Consider the following 23,497-nt stretch of genomic DNA (forward strand, 5'->3'; position numbering starts at 1 on the left):
GCTCACAGGCACACTCAGGACGCGAGCACAAGAGAGCCGGGTGTCGACGGAATGTCCAAACTGTAAACCTAATAAAGGTATATGGGGTGGCCCATCCAGCTGCATCGCAGACCTCCTGGATGGGAGCCCCTGTGAGAAGGGCTCTAGCGGACGCCAAGCCTCTGGTGGAATGAGCCCTCACAGCCACAGGTGAAGGCATACCACGCACCTGGTAGGCCGTAGAAATACCATGGACAATCCAGTTGCTGATGGTCTGTTTAGAAGCGGGAAGCCCCTTCTTGGGGGACCCAAAACACACCAGCAACTGGTCCGCCATCCGCCATGAAGAGAGCCTCTGAATGTAGATCCTCAGTGCTCTGACAGGGCAGAGCAAGTGAAGTCTCTCTTCATCCGCCGTCACATGGGATGGAGGATGAATCACCTGCAGAACTATAGGTCGTGCCACACTGGATGGCACCTTAGGCAGACAGCCGGACCTAGGGTGAAGGATGGCTTTAATGTTGCCTGGAGCAAACTTCAGGCACTCGTTAGATATGGAGAGCGCCTGAAGATCTCCCAGCCCTCCTCAGAGAAGTGATGGCCAACAGAAAAGCGACCTTCAGCGCCAGGTTCTTGGCCTCAGCCGACTCCAGTGGCTCGAAGGGGGCCTCAGCCAAACCTTCGAGAACTACTGCTAGGACCCATCTGGGAACCCTGGTACGAGCCGCAGGTCTCATCCTCCAGCCCCCACGGAGGAAACGTACGATCAATTGATGTCTCCCCAGAGGTCCATCACTCAGAGGAGAATTCTCTAATCCATCTCTATGCAGACGACACTGTTCTATATACATCAGGCCCTACACTGGAATTTGTGTTGGAAACCCTCCAAAAGAGCTTTGAAGATCTGCAATTTGCTCTCTGTGATCTTAAACTGTCTTTAAACTCAAGTAAGACTAAATGCATGATTTTCAATCGGTCCCAGACTATACCGTTTTGTTTAAAAAACATCACCACCCTGGATGGGTCAAAGCTGGAATATGTGGAGAAATATAAATACCTAGGGGTCTGGCTTGACCCCTCGCTCTCCTTCCAAACACACATAAACTATCTCCAGTCTAAGATTAAATCCAGGATTGGCTTTCTATTTCGTAACAAAGCTTCCTTTACTTTTTCTGCAAAACAATCCCTTGTGAAAATGACCATTGTCCCAATGTTTGACTTTAGTGATGTAGTCTACAGAACTGCCTCAAGCTCTCTCCTCAAGAAACTGGATGTTGTTTACCACTGTGCTATTCGTTTTGTAACCAACGCCCCATATAACACTCATCACTGTACCCTTTATTCACTAGTTGGATGGCCTTCGTTACATACCCGGCGCCTAAGCCACTGGTATTATCTAATCTACAAGACCTTATTAGGCAAAACACCATCTTATCTAAAATCATTAATACCTGTGGCAGTACCTACACGCAACCTGCGCTCGAGTAGATACATCTTCCTCGTTGCTAGAAAAGCCCGTACCTCATTCGGTCGCTTTTCTTTCCAATTTTCTGCTGCAAACGATTGGAACAATTTACAAAAATCTCTCAAACTAGAATCCTTCATACCTATCATTACTTTTAAAGCAACACTTTCTAAACTACTAACGGACCACTGTACATGTTAATATTATTTCTTGTGCATATCCAAATGAACAGCTATTGTTGGTAATAATCTACACCGCACCATGTTATTTATGCTATCTCAGGATATCTATCCTTCAACTATACTGCTTGTGCTTTTATTTAGTACTAAGTTAATAGTAGTAAGTTGTTTTAAATTTTTATACTCTGTTCTGCATTTTAATTGAACCTGAAAATCTGTATGTGTGATTATACACTTGAATGTTGTACACAATGTGTAATTTTATGTTGCCTTGCACTTTTAGCCTGTCTTGGCCAGGTCGCGGTTGCAAATGAGAACTTGTTCTCAACCGATTAACCTGGTTAAATAAAGGTGAAATAAAAAATAAAATAAAAAGAGGAGTGTGGAAAGCCACAATGGCAGCCACGTACACCTTGAGTGTGGACGGGGTAAGACCAGTGGAGAAGCGATCTTGGAGGAACTCCAGCACTGAAGCCACTGGGCAGTTAACTGGGTCAACCTCACACTCCCTACACCAAATGGTGAAAACATTCCACTTCAATCCATACAGTTTCCTCGTGGAGGGAGCTCTAGAGCTGAATATGGTCTCCATTACTCCAGCTGATTGGCCGGCCTCTAGGTACTGTGCCCCCTCAGGGGCCAGACCCACAGTTTCCATAACTGAGGCTGAGGGTGAAATATTGAGCCCTCTGCCTGTGTCAGCAGGCCCCTCCTGAGGGGAATCTCCCACGGAGGGCCATCTAGAGCAATATATTGTCTGAGAACCATACTCGGGCCGGCCACAACGGGCTACCAACAATAGACTGATTCCGTCGAGACGGACCCTCGCTAGAACTCCAGGGAGCAGAGCAATCGGGGGAAATGCATACAGACGTAGCCTCGGCCACATCTGTACCATGGCATCCAGCCCCAGGGGGGCTGGAGGAGTGAGGTGAAAAGCACTGTGGAGAGTGGGTCGTCTCTCGAGACGCAAACAGGTCCACTTCCACTGGGCCAAACCTCTGAGATATTGACTCCACCACCTCGGGGTGGAGTCACCACTCCCCGGGCCTCAGCCCCTGTCTCGACAGGACGTCTGCTCCCTGATTTTGACTCCCCAGGATGAATGTCGCTCTTAGAGACAACAATTTCTCCTGGGACCACAGGAGGATCTGATGCGCCAATCTGCATAGAGGGCGAGACCTCAGACCCCCCTGATGGTTTATATAGGCCACTACTGACATATTGTCTGACCTCACGAGGACCTTCCCTGACCCTCAGGGAAAATCCCTTGGTTTTAAACCACCACTGAGCGCCCTCATGAGCAGCAGGCCAAATGGAATGATGTTGGACGCTGCTGCCCTGAGCCCCAACACTCTATGGAAATGTTTGACAGTGATGGCTTGGCCCAGCTTTATCCCAGCCACTGTGGCCAGGATGGATCCGACTCACGCGGGAAACAGCCGTGCCCGCATCGTGACCGAATCCCACACCACTCCCAGGAACGTCGTTCTCTGGGCTGATGTCAACACGCTCTTCTTCGTGTTGAGTCTCCACCCCAACTTTTGGATGTGGGCGAGGACAACATCTCGATGCTGAACCGCCTCCTCTTGTGACTGAGCCAGAATGAGCCAGTCGTCTATAAAATTGAGCACCCTGATACCCTCGATTCTCAGGGGTGCTAGAGCTGTATCCACACATTTGGTAAATGTGCGGGGTGAGAGTGCTAGGCCGAACGGAAGAACCCGATATTGGTACGCTTCGCCCCCAAAAGCGAACCTCAGGAACTTCCTGTCAGATGGAAGGATGAATATATGACAGTAAGCGTCCTTCAGATCTATCGTGGCAAACCATTCCTCGGATTGAATTTGGTTCACGATTGTTGGTGAGCATCTTGAATCTGAATCTCCTCAGAGAATGGTTCAAGTGCCTGAGATCTATTATCGGACGCAACCGCCCCATCCTTCTTGGGAACTACAGTGCCCTCCACAATTATTGGCACCCCTGTTTAAGATGTGGACGAGGACTTTTAAAAATTCTCCCTTTTTTTTTAAACAACATAGAATCCAAATGCAAAAAAAGCGAAAAATCCAACCTTTTATTTAAGTACATTACTTTGGTGGTAATTTTTTTTTTTAAAAATTTAAAAAAATAAAAACTTCATATCATGTGTCCCACAATTATTGGCACCCCTGATGTTAATACTTTGTACAACCCCCTTTTGCCAACAAGACAGCACTTAATCTTCTCCTATAACATTTCACAAGATTGGAGAACACAGAGAGAGGGATCTTTGACCATTCTTCTTTGCAAAATCTTTCTAGATCATCCAGTATCCTGGGCCCTCTCTTGTGCACTCTCCTCTTTAGCTCACCCCACAGGTTTTCGATTGGATTGAGGTCTGGGGACTGAGATGGCCATGGGAGGACCTTGAGTTTGTGACTGAACCATTTTTGTGTAGATTTTGCCACATGTTTTGGATCATTATCCTGCTGAAAGACCCAATGACGACCCATCTTCAGCTTTCTGGCAGAGGCCATCAGGTTTTTATTTAAAATGTCCTGGTAGTTCAAAGCGTTCATAATGCCATGCACCCTAACAAGGTTCCCAGGGCCTTTGGAAGAGAAACAGGCCCACAGCATCACAGATCCTCCACCATACTTCACGGTGGGCATGAGGTACTTTTCGGCATACACATCTTTTGTTTTACACCAGATCCACTTAGAGTGTTTGTTGCCAAAAAGCTCAATCTTAGTCTCATCCGACCAAAGCACACGATCCCAGATGAAGTCCCAGTGCCGCTTGGCAAACTCCAGACGTTTACGTTTGTCAGTGTTAGTGAGAAAAGGCTTTTTCCTAGCATGCCTCCCAAACATCTTGTTGGCATGTAGAAAGCGTCTGATGGTTGTTTTGGAGATTTTGTGACCCCAAGATGCCACTATTTGATGCAATTCTGTGACAGTGAGCTTAGGACTTTTTTTTTACTTTTCTTAGCATCCTCCTCACAGTGCGTTGTGGCAAGATAAACTTGGGACCTCTTTCAGCCTTGTTTGTCACTGTTCCTGTTGTTTTAAACTTCTTAATGATTCCTCTAACTTTAGATATGGGCAATATAAGGTGAGTGGCTATTTTCTTGTAGCCATTGCCTGACTTATAAAGGTCATCACATATCTGCCTTACTTGAATGGTGTGTTCTCTTGTCTTTGCCATGTTGACAAATGGGTAAGAGAATTAGGCCTCTGTGTCTTGTCATATTTATACCCCAGGGAAATAGGAAGTCATGAATTACTAATTAAAAGTTCCTAGATATCCTGACCAACATTAGCAACTACAGAAAATATATATTTTTTTAAAAATCAATTACATTTTTCAGCGGAATTGTTAGGGGTGCCAATAATTGTGGGACACAGGATTTGAAGTTTTTATTTTTCTAAATTTTTACATTTTTTTTACCACCAAAGTAATGTACTTGAATAAAAGGTTGGATTTTTCTCTTTTTTTGCATTTGGGTTCTATGTTGTTTAAAAAAAAGGGAGAATTTTTAAAAGTCCTCAACCACATCTTAAACAGGGGTGCCAATAATTGTGGAGGGCACTGTATGAAGTAGCGGCTGTAGAGCCCGGACTCCCTGTCTAGTGGAGGTATATGTTCTATGGCCTCTTTTTCTAGAAGGGAGTTTACTTCCTGTTCCAATACCCAATACCCAACCCTGCACTGGGTCGACTACAGTCCAGATCACCCCATTGTATCTGGATGGGTGGAAACCGATCTGCAGCCTGTACCCATTCTGAATGGTGCGCAGGGCCCTATTTTACCAAGGGAACCAGGCTCTCGAGCCTGGCCTCGGGTATTAATCGGAATTCGTTCTCGATCACCTGAAGCGGATTTTCAGCAGGGCTGGACCGAAAACGATTCTCGATGGGCGGACGCGATTGCTTCCTGGCCGCAAGCCTGTGGGGCGGACAGTGCAGCTTGCGTTCGCTGGAAACCGATAAGTCCCAAAACATGTTTAACGGCGGGAGAGCAACATCGATTTCCTGCGGGCTCCGCGAAAGGGACGACTTCGGTCGCTCCACCGCGGGTGGGGCTGCCCACAGAGAACCTAGGCTGGCTAGGACCTCTTTGTGGAAGCCTTTATAGCCTGCAGGACGACCCTCAGGTTGCCCTGTTTAGGCTGAGGCTTCGCCTGAGAGTGCCGTCTATGCCCCCAAGCTCCTAGAGGAGGGGCTCTAGAAGCGGTACTCTTTCACCAAACAATACTGTTTTAATATTATTACAGTCTCGTAATCTACACGCTGCCTCAGCAAACGTGAGATTTGAGTCGTAACAATATATTTGGCTTTCATCCCTCAAGAAGAAAGTCAACAGATGTGAGGCTGAAATATCAGACAGCGCATGTACTAATTTGTAGGCCTATGCGTCGAGATATTTCTCAATGAACACTGCCAGCACCCTCAGAAGCTGACTGTGAATGCCTCACACAAAACAGTATTAATTATTTTTACTATTTAAAATTGTTATTTACAGATTATGTGTCCTTATTATTGTAGACTCATAATCTACGCGCTGCCTCGACAACTGCGAGATTCGAGTCATTCACAATATATTTGGCTTTCATCTCTCGAGAAGAAAGTCAATAGGCTCAATAGGCTGTGTGTGCGTCCAGATTTTTCTCAATAAACACAGCCAGCGCCCTCAGGAGCCGACTGTGCATGCCTCGCCCCCACACAGGATCTCTATTGCAGAGTAGACCGAATCTACACGCTGCCTCGGCACACGCGAGATCCAAACCACTAGATTCTGATTGCAATGCAGACCTTAAATCTACGCGCTGCCTCGGCAAACGCGAGATCCCAGTCACAGAATCTTTATTGCAGAGTAAACTCGTAATCTACACGCATGCCTAGGCAAACGGGAGATCCGAGCCACTCGATTCTGAATTGCAATGCAGACCTTAAATCAACGCGCTGCCTCGGCAAACGCAAGATCCCAGTCTCAGAATCTTTTTTGCTGAGTAGACTCGTAATCTACACGCTGCCTCGGCAAACGCGAGATCCGAGCCACTAGATTCTGAATTGCAATTCAGACCTTAAATCAACGCGCTGCCTCGGCAAACGCGAGATCCCAGTCTCAGAATCTTTATTGCTGAGTAGACTCGTAATCTACACGCTGCCTCGGCAAACGCGAGATCCGAGCCACTAGATTCCATATTGCAATAATTCAGGACAATTCTTATGGGACAAACAACAACAAATAAGACAGACAGTGTGACACAGAGCGCTTTGCTGAAGAACAAAAAGCTGACATCTCATGTGTGCCGGGTCCTTATATAGCTTCCGCCTATGTACCGTCACACATTACGTCATGACGCAACACCAATCAGAGATTGGCATAGTTTCATTCATACTTTAGAGGCGCTACGCTGAGGGGCGCCCCCCCCTCCCCCTCCCCCTCCCCAAAGTGTCATTTGATGCAGTTTGAGTTCCCTCGATAGGGAACTAATGCCCTGCTTCCTAATGATATATCCCAAGGGTGGCACGTACAGAGTGAACAGAAACGGTCCTAGTACAGAGCCTTGTGGTACGCCATACTGAACTTGTGATCGATAAGACATCTCTTCATTTACTGCTACAAACTGAAAATGGTCAGATAAGAATGATCTGAACCTTGCTAGTGCAATTTCACTAATGGCAACATAATTTTTCAAGTCTATTCAAAATAAGTTTGTGGTCAATAGTATCAAATGCAGCACTAAGATCGAGTAACACTAATAGAAAGATACAACCACGATTGGATGATTAGAGCAAATCATTTGTAACTCTAATGAGAGCAGTCTCAGACTATGGTACAGTCTAAATCCTGACTGGATTCCTCACAGATAACATTTCTTTCTAAACAGAAACATAGTTGTGAGGATACTGCCTTTTCTTAGCCTGGCTAACAACCACATGTACATTTTCTTGTATTTGAGGCGTGGTTTACGAATGCCCAGAGCCGTATTATTTGGTTCTACTAATGTCTATCAAATGCGCCTGTACATCTATCAAATGCGCTTGTGCTACCTCTCTGTTCTGTGATTGGTTCCTTATTTCAGGGGAAAATTTGGTTCATGGAATCCAGACTGCCTAGCAGCGTGAATAAAATCTCATTCGGGCAAGGCAGAATGGGGAAACCCAGGCTAGGCTTTTCTAGTAATTTTGACAGAAAAAGTAGGTTCGAGATCGGCCTGTAATTGACTAATTCTGTACGATCAAGTTGCTTTCTTTTTAATAAGAGATTTAAAGGGTTAGTTCACCCAAAATTGAAAATTAAGTCATTAATTACTCACCCCCATGCTGTACCAACCCCGTAAGACCTTCGTTCATCTTCGGAACACAAATGAAGATATGTTTGATTAAATTTGAGAGCTGTATTACTACCACATAGGCACCCTAAGGGATTGAAACTTGACGGCCCAGAAAGTCATTGAAGAAAATGTTTAAATATTCCATGTGACTAGAGTGGCTCAACTATAAGTTTATCATTCAACTATACCTTTTCTTCCTTCTGGGCCTGAGACGAGAGTTCAAGAGATTTCCACGACGCATGCGCGAGAATTGCGCAAGAATTAGTAGAAATGTGACGTGCATGCGTCAATATAATATATACTAACAACTATTTAATTACATTTACCATTATTATGTCATTGCATTATTAAAATATAATGAGTCAATATTGAAGCTTCATTTATATATTAGCATATGTATTAGTATTTGAACTACTAACTACTGATCCTTTAAGCATCATATATAATGTTTGTTAACACCTTGTTCATGCTGCTATTTTAATATTTAATGAAGTGCAGTGTTAATAGTTGGCCAGTTTTGAGTGACGGATCTGACTACATACAGGAGCTAATGGGAAAACGCAGGGCACGCTTAAAATGAGAAGGAAAAACTAGGCCAGGAGGAGCAGCTGGTAATCTCATTTCATCCTTTCATTTATTTATTTTATTATTTTATATTTATTTTTGTCTGGACTGCTCTAGAGGAAAGGAATGATTAGAGATGTGGCGGAGCTGGGACGCCTGTGTGGTTTAAGGAGTATTTGAGTGGGTGTGTGGTGGTAGACATGTAATCATGTTTTTTGACTTTAGAGGGAAAATTTGCTCCTGTCTGGCAGTTTTCAGTGTGTTTATTTACGTTTATGCAAGAAACATAGTTGCGCTATCTGTCACTGTCGGTGTATCAGCACTAAAAGCAGGTGTGTAAAGTGTGAGTCAATGTGTCAGGACAGCTTGGAATTTAGATCTAAAGGTGGAGTCAGAGAACACGTCTGTCAGTTCGAAATATTCCTCACTTTCCCCACTGATGCAATCTCCCCGTTTACAGCACACTAGAAGTTGCCTCACCTCATTTAAGAAAACAGCACTTTTCGATTTACTGTAAAAGGCAGGATTGTACGCTTTGTACAATTTTCCCCTCTTCTGCCCATTTCAGTCACAGTTGTCCGCACAAAACCAAGAATTTAGTTCTCCCTCTCTCTGACCTTTAAAATTAAACAGGCTGTGTTTTTTTTTTTTTATAGTGCCCTTAAGATTCCAGTGACCTTAACTTCTGAATCACTTAATTCTGAATAGGTGTTGATTATGTGTAGGCTTCAAATATTTCTTTCAGCTACCAAGTGTAGTACATTTAACTCTATCTAAAGATCAAATTTAAGGCTTTTTAGTTTTTAGTATAAATGTGTTAGCCTTGAGGTTATGAATAAGCTGGTGTGTTCCAAAACAATGACAAAATTCACATTTAGGAGATATAAGCATTCAAAAGTTACAGTTTCTCACTTCCGCTAAAATGGGTCATGGATTTTTGTTGCAAAAGCAAATGTTGGAAATGTGAGTTCGGTTGATCAAACGCTCAAGTTTTATTCCGTTTTCCAACTTATCATCAGCACTCGGATTCGCTTCCAGGGTCCTGTCAAGTATGACTGGCAGTCTGTGAGGTAAACTAAATGCTATTGGTTATTTGAAAAGGGGGAGGAGAAATCCAATTTGTCCCGCCTTGGCTACCTGTTTCAGTGGAAATGACATCAAGGCATCATATACAGTAAAGCTGTGCTTTCCAAGGCTCTTCAGTGGGCCTTTTACATACTTTATCACGTTACAACGTGCACATGTTAAAGGGGTCGAGTGTTATTATGTCCTTTTTTAAATCTTGATTTTATTTTTGGGGTCTACAAGAAAAGTTTTTCATGCTTGTATGTTAAAAAAACTATTTTATATTTATATTTTTATATTACTGCAGCACCTCTCTTCACAGTCTCTATGAAGACCCTCCTTCCGAAAAGTGCGGAATGCTCTGATTGGTTGACTAAACTTATAGTCCATGGCATGCCGCTTTTAAATCCTTTGGTTGTGTTTGTTTCAGGTACTGGGCTGGATCCGTAATGGGGAGTCGATGCTCAATGCAGGTCTCATCACAGCCAGTTCCCTGCAGGAGGCAGAACAGTTACAGCGGGAACATGAGCAGTTTCAGCATGCTATTGAGGTACCAAAAAACAACCCGTACACAAAGACATTGTAACAAACTGCTCTAAGAACATGAATGTTGAGAATCCAAATGCAGTTTTTAAGATCATAAACCGAATAACAGGCAGTGGGTAATCAGTCCAAACAATGACAAACAAATACAGAGGGTGCGACAAGAACGCGAAAACCAGGACACAGGCAGATAACAGAAACCAGGAACATGGAAACAGTGGAAACGCTCAGAAATGCAGGACTTCGCAGGGAATGAATGTGAAAACCAGGCTAATGTAGGTTGAGTTAAACAATGTAATGAGACACAGGTGGATGCAATCCGGGATGATGAAACCAGGCAGTGAGTTATGGGAAATGTAGTTCCATTAGGGCAGTGTTTTTTTGTCTGTGACCCTCTTTTTCCCAAGAAAATATTTTAGGGCCCCCCTTCACATTTAATGATATTATCGCTCTTGTAAGCTTGCAGCAAGGATAACAAAATATGTTTTTTTTTTTTTTTTTCAAACAAACGGTATGTTTATGCACAAATAATAGCATATAATATTGAAAATACAATGACTAAAACATCAGTAGGCCCTTTGTAATTTAACAACGTAAGCCTAGGAGAAGCCTATTAATTGGTCCTATTTGAAATGCAAAAATAAAAATATTCCCACTGGTGTTTAGGTTAAAAAAAAATAATATCTACTATTAAATGACTGTTATCTGGGGCCTCAGTACTTGCATGTTATCTGTGAGGCTTTATCAATGTGAGGCATTATTTTTACGCTTTTGGCGCAATAGCGAGCGATAATAAACTTTTTTATTTATTAACAGAATAATGCGTCTTTCGGAAAGAACAGTGTAGCCGGAACTACTTCTCTCTGTACTCTGCAGCGGCAGCGATCCGAACCAGTGTAAAATAGTCCCAATGTAAACACTTATTATAGGTGTACCATAGTGGTTCAGGATAAGACAAAAACACGGATTGGAAAATGGATTCATGATGAACTCGCTCATTATATACATTTTGTAAATTTTGAACAGAAAAAAGTTAAGGACTTTTATTTAATGCTCATTGCTCAAACCTTCAAAATATGCCGCGACCCCCCACAGAGCTCGTTGAGGCCCCCTTGTGGGCCGCGACCCCCCTGTTGGGAACCGATGCATTAGGGAATGACGATAGTCCAGAGTGGAGTGCTCTCTGGTGGTAATGATGGGCACTCTCACCCCGGATTTCGCCCAATTGTGGAACGGCTTCGGATTGGCTCCACTGCATGTCGACTTACCGTGCTCCGCCAACCTTCAATACCTACCAGGTCCGTATTTGTTGCGGAACGGCTGTGGCCATGACTGACAGCTGAAGTTACGAGGACCCACGAGATCTCGCAAATTCACGTATGATTGCGCGATATAACAATCTGCCCTGTGGTGAATTGCTGCCATCTGGCAAAAATAGAAGCTCTGCGTATCTGCTCCGGAGGGCTGCGGATCTCTGGCGCTGGGGCAAAGTCACTGAAAATACACACATTCGCTGCATCCCAATTCGCATACTATAGTATTCGAAAATAGAATTAGTACGTCCCAAATCGTAGTACATTGAAATGAGTGTTCCAAAGAGACGCGGATGGTCTACTATATCCAGTCAGAATCCGAAGTGCAGATCGATGCACACTCTAACGGCTGATATTGCCCACAACCCATCGCGCGTCGGACGAGGATTCGGTTAGAACTACATACACGAGTGAAAAGTGTTAAAAAACTACAGGCATGGAGGACGCGCGAGTCCGGCGTTATGTAGAGAGGTTTAGATAAAGGGGTTTAAGTGTTTAATTATCAGTATCTGACCTGACGAAAATGTATTTATTCAATGTTGGCTACCTTATAATACTGCATCTGCAGCAGCATTGTGAACTTTTGTAAAGATACGCTTAGCCATTAACTTTTATAAGCATCATTACATTCAAACTGCAAACACATTCGGAGAGTCTCCACATGAAAGACCCACGACTGGCAGGTGAACGTGCGACATTATTTCTCTCCTTAATGGTAAGAAATTAAATTAGATTGAATGGAGGATTTTAACTGTTATGAAATGATTGACAGGTCAGTTCACGGTGATAGGATGCACGCGACAGAGCTGTCCGTTAAAGATGACGAAGTAGTATGTCCCAAAGCTTGCCTACTCTTTTGCTACACACTCAAAAGTATGTACTTTTTCTTAACAAAGAGTACATACTTTTAGGGCGTAGTATAAGTAAGCAAATTTGGACGCAGGGTTCGACTTTAATGGAAACCTATTGACCAATTGCCAGTCACTGGTAATAGTGACCGACATACTGTTTGTGTTTTGCTTTGCTTAGCTTCGCTTAGCTGTTTTGTTGTGTTTTATGTTTTGTTATGATGACATATGTTGTTTTTTTTTTGCTGTTTTTTTGTTTCATTTTGTTGTTTTAATTTGTTTCGTTTTTTGTCTTGTTTTGCTTTGCTGTCACTTATGCTAGTCAGAGTGTCTTGCACTAAAAATAATAGTCATTTTCTATAAAATTTGTTCATTTTTGCTTTCTCTTCTTGTTTATACTTTCTCTTTCATGTTCCTTCTCCGCAGAAAACCCATCAGAGTGCACTGCAGGTGCAGCAGAAGGCAGAGGCTCTGTTACAGGCCAATCACTACGACATGGACATGATCCGTGACTGCGCAGAGAAGGTGGCGTCTCACTGGCAGCAGCTCATGCTGAAGATGGAAGACCGCCTCAAACTGGTCAATGCCTCGGTGGCTTTCTACAAGACATCAGAGCAGGTCAGTGAGCTTGACATGGTAGTGATCCTTGGTATCTTTTCCATGTTACGCAGAGTTTTTGCCCTAACCAGACGCGACAGCGACCCACAACGTTTCTGATTTAGAAACGGTTACTATTTCTGCGACGTCGCGGCTGACAGATCCGCCCACACAGAGATCTCATTGGATGGAAGTTCTGCGTGTCATGAATGTTTAATCATCAACACATGGACGACGAGGAACTGATTGTCGAAGTTCAAGGCATTAGGTCACTGTGCCACAACCGATAACGGATAATTTACCTCAGATTTTGAAAGCATATAATATAGCGTTCAAAATGAATTCTATGCAAACATACAACTGTACTTCATAACAAAATTAGTAGGGCTGTCAGTTTAATGCGTTATTAACGGCGTTAACGCAAACCCATTTTAACGGCGTTAATTTTTTTATCGCGCGATTAACGGTCTTTTTGTCCAAGCAAACTTTGTTTTGCAACAGGACGCGGCATACGCGTTCTGATCCATTTTGGCGTCTCGTGCTCGTCATCCACTCAAAGCCGGCTCGCAAGCCCAAACGTGTGTTTGCGGCGTGCCTGTTGTTTTGTTTCCGGTCTAGATCCGCTTGCGCTTTGGTCGAAAAAGCAACAAAACGTCCTCGCGTGGCGCAAGTACGGTGGCCGAGAGAGCTCACCGCGCTGCAACCTGATGAAGACGAATGCAAATTCAAAAAAAACGTTTGCAACTATAAAAACGCATTCAAATACAAAAATACATCCACAAATTAAGAAAAACATCTTCATCAGTTCCACAACACTCAATTTTAACTTTTCGATGCCAGCAAGAGTCATTCCCTCAAGAAGCCTATGGACTAGTATGCAGGAGCGATCTTAATATCTTAAATATCTTAATTTGTGTTCCGAAGATGAACGAAGGTCTTACTGGGTTGGAAAAACATGAGGGTGAGTAAATACTGACAGAATTTTAATTTTTGCGTGAACTAACACTTTAAACAATGTAATGAGACACAGGTGGATGCAATCTTGGATGATGAAACCAGGCAGTGAGTTATGGGAAATGTAGTTTCATTAGGGAATGACAATAGTCCAGAGCGGAGTGCTCTCTGGTGGTAATGATGGGCACTCTCACCCCGGATTTCGACCAATTGCGGAACGGCTGCGGATTGGCTCAGCTGTGTGTCGACTTACCGTGCTCCGCCAACCTTCAATACCTATTAGGTCCATATTTGTTGTGGAATGGCTGCAGCCATGACTGACAGCTGAAGTTACGAGGACCCACGAGATCTCGCAAATTCACATATGATTGCGCGATATAACAATTTGGCCTGTGCTGAATTGCTGCGGAGCTCTCCAGCATCTGCCAAAAATAGAAGCTCTGCGTATCTGCTCCGGAGATACGCACACAAACGTGTGTTTGCGGCGTGCCTGTTGTTTTGTTTCCGGTCTAGGTCCGCTTGCGCTTTGGTCGAAAAAGCAACAAAACGTCCTCGCGTGGCACAAGTACGGTGGCCGAGAGAGCTCACCGCGCTGCAACCTGATGAAGACGAATGCAAATTCAAAAAAACGTTTGCAACTATAAAAACGCATTCAAATACAAAAATACATCCGCAAATTAAGAAAAACATCTTCATCAGTTCCACAACACACCTGTGCTCCAAGTACTCACAACACCACCAAATACAGAAACGCGCTGCAAATAACACGGTCCACAACGGAAATGTTTCCGGGGAACCAAATAAGTGACGGACCCAACTAGAACCACAGGACGTGCTTAGAGCAAAAAAACCTTTATTGACAAGAAGTCAAAGCATATATATTTTTTATAAATAAACTATACAAATAAACTATACTATTAAAGTAATATTGTATATATAAATAATATTATAATATTATATATATATATATTAGTTCGTCTATACTCCTTGGAGTCCTTGCTTACTCAAAATTTTCTCTCGGCCACCGTACGCAAGCCATTGAAATGAATGGGTTCAGAGTGCAGCGCGAGGACGTTTTGTGCCGCACACACTCGTTTCGGCTTGTGAGCCGGCCAAATAGTAACGTTACGTTTTGAGTGGAAGACGAGCGCGAGACGCCGAAATGGATGCCCTAAGATTCTGAATGGAAAGTTTACTTTTAAAAAGTTGCCAAATTGTCCCATTGACAAGACCAAGTGATCTGTGTGTTTTGTCGTTGTGAACTGAGCGATCATCATCGCAGCACGTCCAGTCTGAAATACCACTTGATGATGGCCAAGCAAACACACACAGATGATGCGAATTCTCCACCTCCTCGTCAGTATCAGGACCTCGTCAGTATTTCTTTCACCCTTTTATTGATAGACAGTGTTACATTGTGTGAGAGATTATTTATATATGTTAGTGTGAAATTGAACACTATTCCAATGTTATTTTCAATAATAATAATAAAAAAACAAGCCACTAAACAAGCCAATCCACTTTTCCATATTGATAAGAGCATTAAAATGAGAAAAAAATAATGTAACAAAAAGAAATCAAAAGACATTTAGAATAGATAAAAATGTGCGATTAATCGCGAGTTAACTATGACATTAATGCGATTAATCGCGATTAAATATTTTAATCGTTTGACAGCACTAAAAATTAGTCAATGAGTATATTTTGTTATTTCTTGAATTGATTATGACCTTACCCATTTCCAACGTGAGTGCGGGCCAGCAGTGCGCTTTCACAGAGCGACTCCGCCCACACGCTGTTCTGAATGGCTGGGATTTTTGATTGACGTGTGGCGTCTCACAGTCGTGTCGCGTCTAGTGTGGACAGACACACTTGCTGTCGCTGGAATTTTATCGTGTCACGTGTAGTTTGGACACAGTGTTAGTCTCTTATTTATTTTAGCTCTTATGTCTATAATATGTTAAGTATGTTTTAAATTTTGTTTGTTTAATGTTTTGTTTTTTTGTTTAAGTTAACTCAACATTGTGGACAAAAAAAAAACATCCATAGAATTTAGCTAAATCCTACTTGTAGTGAAGTAATAAAAAGTTACCGTAAATCATGTAAATTACATAAATGTTAAATTGGGAAATTTGTTCATATATTTATGCAAAAAAAATTAATATGAAGACATACTGTTATAATTATGACTTTTAATTTGAATTTATACATTTTAAATTCATAATTATGATAAAAAGTCAAAATTATGATAGTTTGTTTTCATTATTATAATTTAGTAATGGATAATTTCCTTATGTCATAATCGTGATTTTCTAAATCATTTTTTTTTTTTTGTTATGTGGTGGAAATTTTTCATTTAAATATCCGAATAATACTGTCTGTTTTTACCTACATGTGTGTGTTCTGCAGGTGTGTAGTGTGCTGGAAAGTTTGGAGCAAGAATACAAACGAGAGGAAGACTGGTGTGGAGGGACTGATAAACTGGGACCAAACTCAGAATCTGATCACGTGACTCCCATGATCAGTAAACACCTGGAGCAGAAAGAGGCCTTTCTCAAGGTACCAAGTGCATACACACATGCACTCAGGTTCTCAAACTTTTTGTGTGAATTTACTCATAACTGACTCTTTTTCTCTCTCTCTCTCTCTCTCTCTGAAGGCATGCACACTAGCCAGACGCAACGCTGATGTCTTCCTCAAGTACTTGCACAGAAACAGCGTGAATATGCCGGGAATGCTCGCACATGTCAAAGCCCCTGAACAACAAGTCAAGAGTAAGACTTCATCCTCATTTTGTGATTGGTCCACATTGATTTAAGCCACAATTATGACTGAAGTGAACCATTATTTGCTTTTTGATTAGCATGTTTTATTGTTCTGTTTCTGATTCTGTCCTTGTGTCCTACAGACATCCTAAATGAGTTGCTGCAGCGGGAGAACCGGGTTCTGCACTTCTGGACCATGAGGAAGAGGAGGCTTGACCAGTGTCAGCAGTACGTGGTGTTTGAACGCAGCACCAAGCAGGTCAGTACCAGTCTGATCCTGAAGAATCTGCCTTTTAGCTAGGTATATACAGGGGTTGGACAATGAAACTGAAACACTGGCCAATGTTGGAGGTTTCACATCTATATGCCTGGCGGCCAATCTTCAGAGTGAAGCACGGGTGGATCAGTGATGGTTTGAGCTCCAATATCATGACAATCCTGATTGTATTTGATGGACACGACACTGCCGAGGACTACCAAACCCTTCTGGAGGATCATGAGCACCTGATGCTCAAACCGTGTATCAGCATGATCATGCACCAACACACACAGCAAGACTTGTGACAGAAGGGTTTGATGAAGATGAAAGTGACGTTGAACATCTCCCATGGTCTGACAGTCACCAGATCTGAATATTATTGAGGTGTTTTGGAGGAGCGAGTCCACCAGCATCATATAGTGACCTGGACACTGTTCTGGAAGAGGAACGGCTCATAATCCCTCTGGTCACTGTGAAGGACTTCTATCTGTCAATTGGTGCTGTATTTGGATGCAAAATGAGGCCCTCACCATTCTAACAAATTATTGTGTAGTAAGACCAGGTGTTTCAGTTTTTTTGTCCAACCCCTGTAGTCTGGTCCAAACTCAAGTACAACAACACCCACCTACTCAGACAGAGAGGTTTGTGAGGAGGTGCATCCAATGCCAGGCTCAGTCAGACTAAACGACATTTCTGATTATGTGACTACACGTTGCTTTTAACCAATCATGATGTCATTGATAAGTAGTGCCTGACTTCCAGAAATAAGAGCATAAGCAAACAATGGCTACCGATGCGGCATGTTTTCAACTGGCTGTCTTGTCACCAGTAAAGCTCAAAAATAGAAAGAAAACCTGACAGTGGACATGTTCCTGGATTGCATGGTGAGAGCTGTATAATCCTCCAAGGAGAACTTTAGGTAAAATATCTATGAATCTTGCCTCCATTGCATAATAGCTCCAGTACCATTGTTTCTCTGATTCGTTTCGCCTTGTTTGAAGCTGTATATGGAAGTGCTTCTGTCCTCCTATTGGTCAATGTCACAAATGGGATGGAACTCGTTGTGGAGGACTGAAAAAACAAACAAAAAAACTCTTGCTAGTTTTTCTGTTGAAATGTCCTGTCCCATAGTAAGGTATCATGTCTGTTGTTATGTCCTGAAATGTCGGTGTCAGTTGTCATCCACTATCAGACACACTGTATGAGATAAAACGGTTGATTGTTCCATCCTGATCTTCAGGACACTATACGTCAAACAGATTGTGGCAAAATTGGCTGATGTCGTGTAGTCTAAACCCGTCCATGAGTTTGAAGCGACCACATTGACAGTGTGCCTGTCAATGTCACAACACTCTCTTGCTTGTACAGATATAACGAAAAATAAAGTGAAAAATGCAATTTCTGTATAAGTAGTAAGTTTGCAGAAAATAAAGAACAACAAATGGAAAGGAAAAGAAAAATTTCCCTAGAAAGGCTTATGCTAACCATTAACTAATCAAAATTAAGATCTATTAATAGTAAGGTACTGTTGTCATGACATTTCCAAAACAGGGGGGAAAGGAAAAAGGAATGGTTTACAAGATTTTACTATTTATTATTATAAAAAAAAATCATAATTATGACTTAATATCTCATTATTTCGACTTTATCTTGTCTAACTCGACTTTTTCTTGTTATCTATGTCAATTATGTCCATTTTGGCTTTTTATCTAATTTTGATATATATAGAAAGGGAATATATATATATATATATATATATATATATTATTATTATTATTATTAGTATATATTATATTATTAGTAGTAGTTATTAGTGTTCCCTTTCATTGCAATATTTTACATTTTACGAAATATTTGACAATCTTAGTCCATAAAAGTGTCACAAATGATAATTTGACAATTAACAATGATAATTTAGCATAACCTCTGCTTGGCATGTACTTAAAGTTTAAGTCTTAAACACAGATTTCTACAAGAAAAAACAAATAAACTCATACATGTATACATAGACAGATGTAATCCAACCACATATCATATAATTATGTGTTGCATTTAAGTTCTTCTGAAAATAAAAAGGTCTGACATACTGGCAAAGCATGGTGCTAGACAACAAGGTCATGGGTTCAATTCCCAGGAACCAGATATTATGATGTTTATTTGTAATGCACCATACATCGTGTTAGTGTTTGCAACATGCTTAAATGTCATTTTTCAATTAAACGTCTCAAGTCCCTGCACTCTGACTTCATATACTTTCTCAAATTCAGTTAAACAAAGTAGAGCTTGTAATTTTGAAAAGTTTTTTGCATCATAAACATAATCTGAGTCTGACACTATAGCATTATGAACATTTCATAGATTTAAAAGTTGAAGAAACTCTTGTCTTTCTTCAAACATCAGTTCCACAGTCATAAATTCATTCTCAAGAAATTCAGTGCAACCCTTCCATCTATTCGAGATCAAATTATTTTATGTCATACGGAATTGACTAGAAGCTGCCGCAGACCACAACAAGTATTTCTGGAGTCTCAAATAACACAAGCACATCAGGTCAAGTGTTCAGTGGTTTGCGTGACTGACTGCTATATAAACTTGACAGTAGTCAACTGTCATGCATCAACCTTCAAAAACGTTCTGTCTAGAAAATAACTAAAATGGTATCAAGTTGCGTAATTACAGTACAGGGGTTTCTGGAAGTCTGTGGTACTGGATGGAGTTTCTCTCTTCGTTTCACATAGGACTTCTTTTTTCTGTGAATGTTAGTATTACTTTGAGGTTGCACACAATGTAATCCAAACAATCAAACCTATTCTGAAATTGGTTCCTTTTATAAAGACATGAAAATATGTGTTTCAGACTGAGCAAGAGAACTTTTAAAGATCTCACTCCCTCTTGTGGACAAATGAGAGTATAACAAATACACACGCACTGGTCTCTACACTGGCTTATTTAGATATCCGTGTCCGCCCGGACCTCCCTTTGACATCTATTGTTAATAAAAGCTAATTATAAGGTCTTTGAACTAAACCTAACCATGAAATACAACTTGGAGACATCTTGTTCTGTCCCTTTACTGGTATTCTTTTCAAGCCATTTTCAAAAACTGCTCCCACAAGGTTAGAAAAACACTGTTGGAAACACATGCACATATTCACATCTTTTTTGACTTGTCATTTTGACTCTTTTCTGTAGGCTTTGGAGTGGATCCATGATACAGGAGAGTTTTATCTATCCACACACACCTCTACAGGCTCCACTATACACCACACACAGGAACTGCTGAAAGAACATGAGGAATTCCAGATTACAGCCAAGGTATGTCTCAAATATATAAGATAAGATGGAGTATAAGGGGAAGTTTTCTTTCCTACTTGGCTAGATGCCTGGAAACTTAATCAGAATGCTTGTACATTTACATTCAGACCATTTTCTGTTGTCCTTTTAGTGTCATCAATTACTCACCCAAACCACATCGTCTTTCTTCATTATAACTGAGAAGAAGAATTATTCCTTGAAGGGATAGTTCACCCAGAAATGAAAAATCTGTCATCATTCACTTGCCTTTAAGTTGTTTCAAACCTGTTTGAATTTATTTCTTCTGCTGAACACAAAAGAAGATATTTTGAAGAATTTCTGTAAACATACAGTTTATGGACATTGTTCAAAATATATCTTTTGCATTCATGAGAAGAAAGAAATCCATACAAGTTTGAAACAACTTGAGGGTGAGTAAATGATGACAGAATTTTTTTTATGTGAACTATTCCTTTAATGTCTAGAGTGCTATTTTACGTAATGTAAATACTGAAAATGTCGTTCCCTCATAGGATCTCGTGGCCATGACATGCAAACATTGGTAACACTTTATTTGAAGGGGTGTGCATAAGACTGACATGACCCTGTCATAAACATGAAGTAGTCTTTATGAATGTTTATGACTGTTGTCATTAAGTGTCATTCGGTAAATTGTGACACTTTTAATGCAAAGTTGGCATTGTTTAAAAATGTCTTTGTTATGACAACTTGACATTAACCAAGACAAAAAAATGTCTTTGCTATGACAACTTGACATTAACCAAGAAATCATAACCTGTCACAAATATGTCATAACAGGTCTAATTATCAAAACTTAAAGAAGTTATTTATCTTTGTGTTAACATTACCCTGTCATATGTTATGGTTGGTTTTAACTTTGGTTGTCATGACACCAATATAAGTGTGACATGAATATTTTACTTGTCCTCAAGTAAAGTGGAACACATTGTACTAGTTATAAATATGTCATTAAGGGTTATTACACTGTCAAATGCTTTAACAACAGTGTCATATTTCCCCTTACCTCAAGTAAAGTGGAACACGTTGGACTAATCAAGACATTTTTGTCTTGGTTAATGTCAAGTTGTCATAACATAGACATTTTAAACAACGTCAACTTTGCATTAAAAGTGTCATAATTTACCGAATGACACTTAATGACAACAGTCATAAACATTCAAGACTCCTTCATGTTCATGACAGGTGTTATGTCATGTTTATGACAGTGTCATGTCAGTCTTATGCACACCCCTTCAAATAAAGTGTTACCCGAACATTTCCATGTGTCTTTTTATTTATATCAAACCGAATTTTAAGTCGGAACTTGCGATTGTATTTTTTTTCCCCTGTTTTGACGTACAATTTATAGACCATTTCACACGATGTAAACAACACTGGTCCAGCACTGGAAGCACTTCCTGTTTCAGTTTTTTAACACTACATAAAAGCTGGGATAAAATACAACCAACAGAACATTTAAAACTGAATCAAAAAGTTAAACAAACATCTTTAAGATGTTTTCTTTACATGTGAAATAAAGAAAACAGTTACAAACTGAAACAGGAAGTGCTTCTGGACCAGTGTTGTTTACATCTTGTGAAATGGTCTATATACTCCACAAGTGAAATGGCTCCTCAAACAAGACAAAAATATATTGTTGAGGGACTTGATTTTTGTCCATCAGGTCTTGATTGAATTGTGGGATCGTTGGGGTTTGCTATTGTTCGATCTCATGTGAGTGATAGGTCGTCCTGCATTTGTTCAAGTGAACATCATCGGAGAAGAAATGTCGCTGCCAGAGGGAGGGGAAGCTATTTTGATTAAGGATTAAGAGGGTAATGGATACATAATAATGATAAATATGGCAAAGTTACATATATATATATATATATATATATATATATATATATATGGTTTTAAAATCAAACTCTAAATAATACAGGTGAGTAAAAGATGACAGCATTTTCATTTTGTGTGAACTATTCCCACAACTTCATCCAAAGTTCATCGTACAACAGTGATTCTTAGCATGTTACAGGTTTATCAACTCACAATACTCCTTTTAATTTAATTTAATTGGACATTTCATTTAATATTCAACAATATTATTGATCTGCCTGCATTGTTATATGAGAACTGAACTGAGCTGGACGATGACATCACAGTATTCTCCAGAGCGGCTATGTATATATATATATATATATATATATATATATATATATAAATGAACTAAACTAATAATTTTTACAACAAAAATGAAACATCACTGAGCTTACTTAAGTGGACTATGATGCTATTTTCTTCTGGAAACAAACTTTGTTGAATTATGTTCCTGTTATCTCTGTAAAGCTGCTTTGACACAATCTGTATTGTGAAAAGCACTATATAAATAAAGGTGACTTGACTTGATCGGTGGAATCACTGCAGGTCTCTCTCTCTCTCTCTCTCTCTCTCTCTCTCTCTCTCTGTCTCTCTCTCTTCAGCAAACCAAAGAGCGGGTAAAGTTGTTGATCCAGCTGGCTGATGGTTTTTGTGAGAAAGGCCACGCCCATGCGAGCGAGATTCAGAAATGGGTCGCCTCGGTGGACAAACGCTACCGTGACTTTTCCCTTCGCATGGACAAGTACCGTTCCTGTCTGGAGAAAGCTCTCGGCCTGTCCACTGACTCCAACAAAGCGGTGAGAGGGCTGTGAGAGTGAGTGTGTTGATGTGGCCTGCATGGCTGGAGTGTGGATGAACAATATCTTTTGCTGTATGAGTCATTAAGCATGTTAATCTATGAAAGAATGGTGATTTCTGACCATTAAAACATTTCTTTTTGGGGTTTTCAGAGTAAAGATCTGCAGTTGGACATCATCCCAGCCAGTGCTCTTGGTGCAGAGGTCAAACTCAGAGACGTCAACCATGAACTCAATGAAGAGAAACGCAAATCAGCCCGGAGAAAAGAGTACGTCTTTTATTATTATATGATAATAATCCGACGGCAGGAAGTGCTAAAAGAGAACGCTTCATTTGAAGAAAGTCCAACTTTAGTTATTTTGTTTTGTGAGGAAACACCCTTGAATATTCATGTTAAAACAAACAACTAAATGTTTTTTTTTTTTTGAGGGTTTTATACCAGATTGAAACCCCTCCCAGATGCATTGTGCTTTCAAACAAATGTCAACAATAGGTCTCTGTTGCATTGCACTCTTTCAGGTTTATAATGGCGGAGCTCATTCAGACCGAGAAGACATATGTGAGAGACCTGCGGGAGTGCATGGATGTAAGTGTTTTTGTCACGATCTGCTCCTAACCGACTGAAATTTCGAGGGTGTGGTACGCCA

At 41.0% G+C, this 23,497-nt stretch overlaps 1 protein-coding gene across 7 annotated transcripts in view; it reads left to right on the plus strand.

The window, feature by feature from the left end:
• The window catches only part of triob (trio Rho guanine nucleotide exchange factor b), a 219,864-nt gene that overhangs the window by 128,103 nt on the left and 68,264 nt on the right, over positions 1–23,497 (plus strand). For all 7 annotated transcript variants that reach the window (XR_016145683.1, XM_089117483.1, XM_089117481.1 and 4 more), the window contains 9 exons: positions 10,008–10,127; positions 12,708–12,899; positions 16,242–16,391; positions 16,492–16,606; positions 16,741–16,856; positions 20,049–20,171; positions 22,655–22,849; positions 23,003–23,118; positions 23,370–23,436. Coding sequence is in view for 6 of the 7 variants with exons in the window: in XM_089117483.1 (XP_088973609.1) it covers positions 10,008–10,127; positions 12,708–12,899; positions 16,242–16,391; positions 16,492–16,606; positions 16,741–16,856; positions 20,049–20,171; positions 22,655–22,849; positions 23,003–23,118; positions 23,370–23,436 (1,194 nt within the window). In the remaining variant the exon portion in view is untranslated. The remainder of the gene's footprint in view (positions 1–10,007; positions 10,128–12,707; positions 12,900–16,241; positions 16,392–16,491; positions 16,607–16,740; positions 16,857–20,048; positions 20,172–22,654; positions 22,850–23,002; positions 23,119–23,369; positions 23,437–23,497) is intronic.

Source organism: Pimephales promelas, chromosome 12, assembly GCF_988280905.1.
Source record: "Pimephales promelas chromosome 12, fPimPro1.hap1.1, whole genome shotgun sequence".
In the NCBI taxonomy this organism is placed as follows: Eukaryota; Metazoa; Chordata; class Actinopteri; order Cypriniformes; family Leuciscidae; genus Pimephales; species Pimephales promelas.